Source organism: Pinus tabuliformis, chromosome 3_1 (assembly GCF_031772625.1).
Source record: "Pinus tabuliformis cultivar Carrire ecotype Pingquan chromosome 3_1, CPIR1, whole genome shotgun sequence".
Classification (NCBI taxonomy): domain Eukaryota; kingdom Viridiplantae; phylum Streptophyta; class Pinopsida; order Pinales; family Pinaceae; genus Pinus; species Pinus tabuliformis.
Window position 1 is genome coordinate 801,789,015 of NC_142301.1, and position 10,599 is coordinate 801,799,613.

The following is a 10,599-nucleotide window of genomic DNA, read 5'->3' on the forward strand; positions in this document are numbered from 1 at the left end:
TTAGCTCCCTACCCCGCTCTCCCATTGGTTGACTTCAACTGTCCCTGTTGCTAACACAATTGATCCTTAATTTTTTTGTCCTCTCTCCTTTATGGAATTATCCAAGGAAGGCATGACATCTGTTGTCCTTCTTTCATGCTTAATTAATTTATAAAACCAGTCCATTTAAGGCACACTTGCTAACCCTTCAATGATTGTCATGAAACCAGTCAAGGTTCCATCAAATCCCAAGAAATTTCCTTCCTCAAACTCTAGAATCCATGTCCCAATTCTCAGGACTTTTTAATTTATAATCAAAATGCATGAATGTTTACAATTGTTTGTAAGATGGGAATTTTCCCAAAGGGGTTGTTGTAGTATTAGTTAGGGGAATTGGGTTAGTTTTATGAGATGTCTAGTTGGTCAAGGTATCTTCCAAATTCCCAAGGTTAATGTACCTTTTAAGATCCCTAGGGATGAGTGCCATATGAGATGATGGGGCTAAACTTTGGAGATGGATGATAGTCAATGTACCTCTTAAAATGAGCCTTAAGGACACAAAGCTCAATATATTATGAAGGTCATCAAAATGGGGTAGTTATATTTACATTTCCCTGGAGATGGTCTTTTGATAACTACTTTAGTCACATCATTATGGATGAATCATATGCTAGTTAGTTATAGTTACAAAGGGACTTATGCCATGGTTGAAGGTTTATGTGTCATAATGTCACGAGTGTGAATGGTGTGATTGTAGAAGAGTGTGGAAGATGAAGGGGAGAAGAAAACCACTATGAGCGACATGATTTGTTACATGAATGTGTGTCCATGTTGTATTCACGAATATTATAAAAGAATTTATTTATAAATAGAAAAGATCAATATTAGGTACACAATTCAATGAAAGATTAGTTAATCTAATAATGAGGATTAGTCAAATGGGCATGCATGAGGGATGACAAATAGAGGCTTTCATGTGAATTATATATATATTGAAGTGTGTGCTCACAGTGAAGATCTTAGGGACAACTTGAAAAACATGTAAGGTTTCATTCTATGGGTTTTCGACATATTCGTGAGGGTAGATCTCTTGTTGATATAAGGTGAATCTAGTGTTGTATTAACTTGGAGCTGTGATGGAAAGTGAAGGAAAATTTTGGTAGAGCTCTAGTGATTGAGAATTTAAGGGGATTGAGAAACATGGTTGGTATAGAATTGTCTTTTAAATTGTTGCCTTTTTTGTGGTTATTGATCTATAACTAAATTAATTTTTTTTATAAGTTTTTCTTAATAAAATTAAGAATATGTTTCACTTTATTACATAAAATTTAAATAAATCTTTTATATGAAATGTTAATATATTTTCTTTTAAATATGTGATAGAATATTATTTTTAATTCTAAATTATTAATTTATAAATGAATTATATTAAAGTTAGCTTTTGTAATAATAAATTGTTAATCATATTTATTGAAATTTACATTTAAAAATACACTGTGTTATCTTTATTTATTTTTATATTAATAAATTTAAATTTTCTTCCTATTAAATAAATAATTATGTTAATTAATTATTACATTTTATATAAAAGGTTATTAATTTTCATATTTTATATTTATTTTATTATTATTTATCAGTTAATAGTATTGTTAAATATTACATTTTGATATAGTATGAATAGAAATTTTATCTAAATTTAAAATTAAGATAATATTATTATTTATCTTATTAGTATTATAGTTTTGTCTAAATGTAAAATTAAAATAATATTTTGTTATGTTATTATTATTTATTTTGCATTTATTACTTTTCCAATTTTGTATTTATCTTATTATTATTTATCAGTTAATAATATTGTTGAATATTACATTTCTACTTACTATGAATAGTGATGTTACCTAAATTTCTTTTGTTATAATTTCTCTTTATTCATCCCTTGTGGTTTTTTTCTATATATTTATGATATGTAGTAGAATGATGGGTTGAATAATAGTCCTTTTCCATTGGTGCAACTTATTCTCCCTCTTTGAGGTTGTGTCTATTTATCATTAAAGTGTTGAAATGTTAAACTTGTGTTGTTTTTTTAAATAGAAAATGACATGTAATTTTATTCATCAAAGAAGAATGAAATTATATTTTATATATGCCAAATCACATTCCAGAGCTACATAATGTAAAAAAAAAATAACACTAGCAAAAAAAGAAACCCAAAAGGGCTTGCCCAAAGACAACACCAAGGAAAGTTCTTGGAGGAAATAAGCTACACATTTTAGATAACCATTTTTAAAACCCTAGGGTTTGCATAAGAATGGCAAACCCTAGGGCATAGAAAGGAAAACATTGCAAAAACAAAGGTAAGGCAAAGACCCCCACAAAACAAAAAGACTGTGAATGCTCCCACATATTATGAACAAGGCTCAACGACCCACAGGAAAAACCCCAGAAAAAATATAGTTGGGCACAGATTGCCTTGAAAGCCAAAACAAGCAGCACAAAACTGAACATTGAATATATACCAAATAGGGCAACAAGCCCAAGAAATAAACACACGACATCATCCATGCAAATAAACACAAGCACCAACCGAAGAGGACATTAGCAGTGACAAAGAGAAGTTGAGTGACAACACTACAAAGCAGAACCCCGAGCATTTCCCAACTGAACCAGAATATTGGTAGTAATAGAAGAAGCACCCCGAAGAAAGCAGAGGGCTGTAACGAAACACCCATGCGTGCCACAAAGAGTCCAATACATAAAATGACACTGACAACACAACAAGAAGATGAAGGCCCGACAACTAGACAAACAAAGGCACAAAACAGAGAGCTGGGGCGATAAGGAATCAACCCCTGAACCTTCCATTCCCTCAACTCCTTGAATAACAACTCATGTACACTATTTGTTTAAATGTTAAACTAGTTGTGTGTACAATTATTTATTTTATTGTATGGAAATGTGCTTTATAGTTTAGAATAAGAATAGAGGCACTTTACAGTTTAAAATAGGAAGCACAAAGGTGATTTACAATTTAGAATAGGGAGTTGAGAGACACTTTACAGTTTAGTAAGGAGAGCATTTTAGTAAAAAGGAGATGTTGTAATGTCTATAAATAAGTGTAAACATAAACATTTGAATATCAACACAATAATATATAATAATAATAATAATAATAATAATAAAACATAACGAAATGTATACTCAATTAAAATTAAAATATATAAAAACATAAATTAATTTAAAACAAAAAATTTAAACAAGGAGAAGTAAGCAAATTAGCCCTAACCGAGGAAACTAAAAAAAAGAGATCACAAGTAACAAAATTTTGAGTAACCCAACATATTTGAATAAGGCTTTGACACACATATTTTAAACAATATTTTATGTTTTTACCATTATAATGCCATTTTTTAAAGTAATATTACTTTATACCATCTACCCATTTTATTACAAATAATAACCAGCCAGCCAAAAGTAGCAAAGTATTTCAATATAAAATATATGTAGCATTTAAGATTTTTACATCTCTTCATTGCATACAACCACTAAAATATTATTCACCTTGAAAATGAAAAAGTATCTCAGCAACCCATTATTTTACTCTTGTTAATGAAAAGTTATCTTACCCATTCATTATTATATTCTTGTTGAGTGACATTCTTGAAAAACAAACCTATAAAAATAAATAATTTTATTTCCTTAAACACACTTTCTATAAAATCAGATAAAATTAAAAACAAATATTCAATTTTAAAATTTTATAAACTATATATATTTAAAATTTCACTAAAATCTTTAAAAATACTCAAAAATCAAATAACTTTAACTCTCAACCAAATTCCCAATTTCTACGGGTATCACCCATTTTTGCATTATATTTAATTATTACGTCCGTACATAAATATAAAAAACTTTGTTACCCATAATTGTTTAATAAATAGATATTTATTCGAAAAAGAAACTTTAATTATGATATGGTGTTTTGTTAAAATCTAATCCTAATCATATATAAATGGTTTTAAAATTTATGAAATCCTTATGTTCAAATCAAAGTTTTTAATAATCAAATATACTTGACGAGATTATTAAGTTGATTGGTCTGCCATAAAAGAAAAAGATAATGAATATCAACTATGAAAGTTGATTGGTCTGCCATAAAAGAAAAAGATAATGAATATCAACTATGAATGATACTTCTCACCGGTGAAACCCATTTGGAATCATTCACCTAACCAGTGGAGATGCCTTCTGTGAGTGAGCGTGACAGAAGGTGTTGTGGCTTCCCGGAAATTTCACATCAGTGGTAAAGTTGCCCCTTCAGAACCCAGTCCACTGCATCATTGGTAAAGTTGCCCCTTCAGAATTCCACACTGCCTTTCTTCCAATCATCTAAATCAATTCGTTGGTAGATCCTAAAATTTCCATAATCCTGTGTCAATGGCAAACCTAACTATGGGCTCCCTCGACTGTGACCATGCTTCTGCTGCTGCTGCTTCTTCCTGCACGGCCTCCACTTCTTGTCCCAATTACCAAATATTTATCAATCATCGCGGGCCTGACGTGAAAAGGGGCTTTGCCAGCCATCTTTACAGAGGCCTTCGTGATCAAGGATTGAGCGTGTTTTTGGACAGGGAGGAATTGGAAGAGGGCCACAATATTTCTTGTCAGATAGAAAACGCTATCCGTGGTGCCTCTGTCCACGTTGCAATTTTATCTCCAACGTATGCGCAATCTAAATGGTGTTTGGATGAACTTTTTCTCATGAAGAATTCGGGGGCTTTTATTATTCCAGTGTTCTACAAGGTCGATCCTTCTATGGTCCGCTGGACGGTCAAAGACGGAACCTTCGCTGAAGCCCTGCGGCAACATGAACAGAAAACAACACATGACCCCGAAACTGGTAAACAGAAGCCACGCTATAGCTCTGATACCATTCAGAATTGGAGAAACGCACTTTCCTATGTGGCCGATCTGAGCGGTTTCGTATATGGGTGAGATGCATCTCCAACCTCCTACTGTCCCTTGCAATCCGTGTTAATATTCATTTGTTGATTGATGATATAGGCTGCCTGATGTACTTACCTAGCCGTTTCTGACTTGCTTATTTTACTCCATTCAGGGCCGAAGACGATGAAGGCGAGCTATTGGAAAAGGTTGTGGAGGCTGTTCTGAAGAAGGTTCCAAAGACATTGTTGGATGTGGCAAAATATCCAACCGGCTTGGACACCAGATTAGAAGATTTTGAAAAGACAGTGCTCTCTCAGTGGCAGGAAAGGGAGCTTGAGGAGGCCAAGGTTGTGGGCATTGTGGGTGCGGGTGGACTTGGGAAAACCACCCTAGCCAAACAATTCTTTAACCTCAGAAGGTCAGATTATAATAGTTCCTCTTTTGTATTTGATGTGAGAGAAAATGCACGTACTATGTCTCTAGCATACTTGCAGAGTAAGCTCTTGGAGGACCTGATGCCACGTAAAGATGTCAAAATTCAGAGCCGTGATGAAGGCGTAGGGATAATGAAAATGTATCTCTCATCTCGTCATGTTCTCATAGTATTAGATGATGTAGATCATGTGGATCAATTGGAAGCATTTTTGCCAGTTAAGAAAATCCTGAAACCAGATAGCTTGATTTTGGTTACCTCTCGTGACAAGCACGTCCTAAAAACATCAGGGGTCCTTGAGACATCCATTTACAGTCTAAAGGGGATGAATACGCTGCACTCCAAAGAGCTCTTTTGCTGTTATGCCTTCCATCAGCCAGATCCAGTACCAGATTTTGCAGATCTGGTAGATCGATTCGTAAAGGCGTGCGGTGGACTGCCATTATCCTTAAAAGTATTTGGGGCAATGGTTTTTGGACAAAATGAAAGTTACTGGCAAGAGATATTGGATAAACTTGATATATCATCTAGTGAGATATATGATAGATTAAAAATTAGTTATAAGTCTCTCAGTAAAGAGTTGAAGGAAATATTCTTAGATATTGCTTGTTTTTTTCTCGGAGAAGATGGAGATAAGGCAAAAAGAATATGGGGCGAGGTGGGAGTTCGAAATCTGCAAGACAAGTGTTTGTTGGAGTTGAATGAAAATAATGAAATAAAAATGCATGATCATATCAGGGACATGGGAAGAAAGATTGCTGAGAAAGGATCGCCGCCCCCTCGGCTTTGGGATTCGAAGATCAAGATCATTGACGATTTGTTGGAGCAACCATCAACTGTAAGCACTTCAACCAACCATTCGATTATTTGTCTTCCGTTCAATTAAATTTTGATGTTTAAAGCTTTGCTTTCAATTAAACTAGATCTGTTTGCTTTGTTCTTCTAAACAATGAACAGGTCATAACCAAAGTCCTTGGAATCAAAATGGTTAGTTATTCCTATGATATCTTCCGGAATGCCGAAGAATACCCTTTTTCCTACTTCCGCGAGTCCAAAAGCTTAGAAATGAGACATCTATCCTCGTCCAGAAGCTTAGAAATGAGGCTTAAAAATCTGAAACTTCTTGTAGCCAAAGGAGGTTATGTAGATGACATATTGAGGAGGTTGCAATTGCCCAATCTGATATGGCTACGCTGGTATGGATGTCCCCACTCTTCCCTGCCTTCCTGGCTTCTCATGGAGAATCTACGCGTTTTAGAAGTGGAGGGGAGCGAATTGAACATACTGTGGTCACATCAATCTCAGGTAGGCAAATATTTGTGTGCTTTTTGCTTTCCTATAATTTCATTTTGTAGACCACAATCATAGATCTCTTATTGCAGGCGATGCCTCTCCAACTGCGAGAATTAAATATCTGGGCCCCACTTTCAGACATTCCAAAGTCTATAGAGCAGCTGAAGCACCTGGAAAGGATTGCCATATGGCAGAACTTCAAATCACCACCCACAGTCGCAAGATTGCCCGCCGAATTTTGTCATTTGCGGTCTTTGAAATACTTAGTTCTCAAAAGCTTTTCAAGACTCAGGTCGCTGCCAGATTCCTTTGGGGAACTAAGAAACCTTCAGTATATCGATTTGGAAGGTGCTTCTAATTTGCAGATGCTTCCAAATTCATTTGGGAATTTAACTCAACTCAAACATCTATCATTGAAAAGTTGCTCTAATTTGACCATCTCCAGCGAAGCACTTGGAAATATTACCAAGCTTAAAAGCTTAGATCTTTCATATTGTATCCAGGTGAAAGAAGTGCCTCCCCAAGTCACACGTCAATTGTCCTTGCAAAAATTATATTTGACTGGATCGAAGTTAAAAGAATTGCCAAGCATTATTGGAGACCTCTGCAATTTGGAAGTGCTGGAATTAGGTAGCGATTTGTTGCAAGTGCTGCCAGATGGTCTTGGTGACCTGAATAGCTTGAAGAGATTATCGCTCACTTTTTCGCCGCAATTGAAATCCTTGCCGGATTACATTGGACTATTGACTCAGTTGACAGAGCTGGTCATAGAGGATTGCGGATTAGAATCCTTACCAAAAGAAATTTTCAAGATGAATAATCTGAGAAGTTTAATAGTATGGAATTGTCTGTTGCGGGAACATCCATTTAGAAAGGAGGTTGAAGGAGTTAGAGAAACACTCTTATTATTAGAAGGGGAGAGTGCATCGAATAATTTGAACTCCTCCAATAACAGATGCATGTTAGGGCTCAAGTCGTTACAGCTGTCAGGCACAGAAATGAGGGAGGTATTTTTTGATCGGGGTGTTTGCCCCAGCCTTCAAGAACTAAAGGTTTACGACTGCCCTGAGATACGTAAGTTGTCAGTGGAACATTTAACTTCTTTGCAGAACTTGCGTGTTCGGAGATGCGAGAAGCTCCAGAGCATATCAGGGTTGGAGCAGCTCGCAAAGCTCACAGAACTAAATCTTAAAGGATGCTGTGAGATACGAGAGTTGCCAGGCGTGGAACATTTGGCTTCTCTGGAGACTATGGATGTTGAGGAGTGTGAGAAGCTCCGGGGCATACCAGGGTTGGGGCAGCTCACAAAGCTTACAGTATTAAGCGTTTCTCGATGCCCTGAGATACGAGAACTGCCAGGTGTGGAACAATTGGTTTCTTTGGAGACATTGGAAATTAGGAAATGCCAGAAGCTCCAGAGCATATCAGGGTTGGAGCAGCTCGCAAAGCTCACTGAACTAGATGTTGAAGGATGCTGTGAGATACGAGAGTTGCCAGGGGTGGAACATTTGGCTTCTCTGGAGACTTTGGATGTTGAGGAGTGTGAGAAGCTCCGGGGCATACCAGGGTTGGGGCAGCTCAGACAGCTCACTTCATTAAACGTTCGTGGATGCCGTGAGATAGTTGAGTTGGCAGGTGTGGAACATTTGGCTTCTCTGAAGAAGTTGGTTGTTGGGGGACACGAGAAACTCCAGACAGTCCCAGAGTTAAGGCAGCTCACACAGCTCACAGAACTACACGTTCATGGATACAGGGAGATCCTAGAGCTGCCAGGTGTAGTACATTTGACTTCTCTGAAGAAGTTGGATGTTGGCGAATGTGAAAATCTTCGGAGCATACCAGAGATGGGGCAGTTCACAGAGCTCAAAGAACTACACGTTAGCGGATGCCTTGAGATACAAGAGCTGCCAGGCCTGGAACATTTGACTTCTCTGGAGGAGTTGGATGTTGGGGGATGCCAGAAGCTCCATAGCCTATCAGGGTTGGGGCAGCTCACAAAGCTTACAGTATTAAGCGTTTCTAGATGCCCTGAGATACGAGAACTGCCAGGTGTGGAACAATTGGTTTCTTTGGAGACGTTGACAATTAGCAAATGCCAGAAGCTCCAGAGCATATCAGGGTTGGAGCAGCTCGCAAAGCTCACAGAACTAAATGTTGAAGGATGCTGTGAGATAAGAGAGTTGCCAGGCGTGGAACATTTGGCTTCTCTGGAGACTTTGGATGTTGAGGAGTGTGAAAAGCTCCGGGGCATACCAGAGTTGAGGCAGCTCACACAGCTCACAGAACTACACGTTCGCGGATGCCGTGAGATACAAGAGCTGCCAGGCCTGGAGCATTTGACTTCTCTGGAGAAATTGGATGTTGGGGGATGCGAGAAGTTCCATAGCATAGCAGGGTTGGGGCAGCTCACACGGCTCACAGAACTACACGTTAGTGGATGCCGTGAGATACAAGAGCTGCCAGGCCTGGAACATTTGACTTCTCTGGAGAAATTGGATGTTGGAACTTGGGGGATGCCAGAAGCTCCATAGCATAACAGGGTTGGGGCAGCTCACATGGCTCACAGAACTACATGTTAGTGGATGCCGTGACATAGGAGAGCTGCCAGGCGTGGAACATTTGACTTCTCTGGAGAAGTTGGATGTTGGGGGATGCGAGAAGCTCCAGAGCATACCAGGGTTGGGGCAGCTCACACAGCTCACCGAATTATATGTTAGTGGATGCCGTGAGATACAAGAGCTGCCAGGCCTGGAACATTTGACTTCTCTGGAGAAATTGGATGTTGGGGGATGCCAGAAGCTCCATAGCATAACAGGGTTGGGGCAGCTCTATTGGCTCACAGAACTACACGTTAGTGGATGCCGTGACATAGGAGAGCTGCCAGGCGTGGAACATTTGACTTCTCTGGAGAAGTTGGATGTTGGGGGATGCGAGAAGCTCCAGAGCATACCAGGGTTGGGGCAGCTCACACAGCTCACAGAATTACATGTTCGTGGATGCCGTGAGATACAAGAGCTGCCAGGCCTGGAACATTTGACTTCTCTGGAGAAGTTGGATGTTGGGGGATGCCAGAAGCTCCATAGCATAACAGGGTTGGGGCAGCTCACATGGCTCACAGAACTACACGTTAGTGGATGCCGTGACATAGGAGAGCTGCCAGGCGTGGAACATTTGACTTCTCTGGAGAAGTTGGATGTTGGGGGATGCGAGAAGCTCCAGAGCATACCAGGGTTGGGGCAGCTCACACAGCTCACCGAATTATATGTTAGTGGATGCCGTGAGATACGAGCGCTGACAGGTGTGGAGCATTTGACTTCTTTGAAGAAGTTGGATGTTTGTGGATGCCAGAAGCTCCAGAGCATACCCGGGCTAGGGGATCTTACAAATCTTACAGAACTGGATGTTGATGGATGCAGCGAGATACTAGAGCTGCCAGATGTGGAACATTTGATGTCATTAAAGATTCTTTCCTTTCAGGAGTGCCCCAAACTTCAGTGGAGTGACGTTGTACTTGAGCAGTTGAGCGAAAGGTTGAAGGATGGATTAAAATATGAAAAGCAACTAAACAGAAGCGGTTGTCTCGAGTTTCTGCAATCTCTGTGTGAGATGTTTAGAATTGGTTCTAATTCTGGTCAGACTGAGTAAACTAGCCCATCGTAACAAAGCTTTCCTGTAAATTTGAATCAGGGCAAGATATTTGAATAAGTGAAAAAAATGCAAAAATGTTTTTATCATTATTAAAAATATGATTTGTGGAATTTCGGAAATTTACTTCATGATGGTTCAGTTTAATGAAAAGCGTTCATTCCATTGTCATTCTTTTTCAGTTCCAGTTCAATGTCAGGGTTATATTTAACAATTTGATGGGAACCGTTTTTTTATTTATTGCAAAAGTGTCTCTTACGAATTTTGCACTCTCAGGAACTTCCCACTCATAAAAATTTATGTGT

The 10,599-nt window shown here is 38.3% G+C and overlaps 1 protein-coding gene across 1 annotated transcript; it reads left to right on the forward strand.

Moving 5' to 3' along the window:
• The first annotated feature begins 4,219 nt into the window (after nt 1-4,219).
• On the forward strand, nt 4,220-9,328 carry LOC149189875 (uncharacterized). The gene is made up of 4 exons (XM_089411965.1): nt 4,220-4,967; nt 5,096-6,194; nt 6,314-6,661; nt 6,739-9,328. Exons 1-4 carry the CDS (start codon nt 4,414-4,416, stop codon nt 9,178-9,180), a joined length of 4,443 nt encoding a protein of 1,480 aa, XP_089268091.1. The 5' UTR covers nt 4,220-4,413; the 3' UTR covers nt 9,181-9,328.
• Nucleotides 9,329-10,599: the final 1,271 nt, after the last annotated feature.

What these genes read in the sequence shown, in the direction of transcription:
- LOC149189875 (XM_089411965.1), top strand. Translation starts at nt 4,414, where the DNA reads ATGGCAAACCTAACTATGGGCTCCCTCGACTGTGACCATGCTTCTGCT. An exon ending in CTGAGCGGTTTCGTATATGG is followed by an intron (nt 4,968 to 5,095) that starts GTGAGATGCATC and finishes TACTCCATTCAG; the next exon opens with GGCCGAAGACGATGAAGGCG. An exon ending in TGTGGTCACATCAATCTCAG is followed by an intron (nt 6,662 to 6,738) that starts GTAGGCAAATAT and finishes CTCTTATTGCAG; the next exon opens with GCGATGCCTCTCCAACTGCG.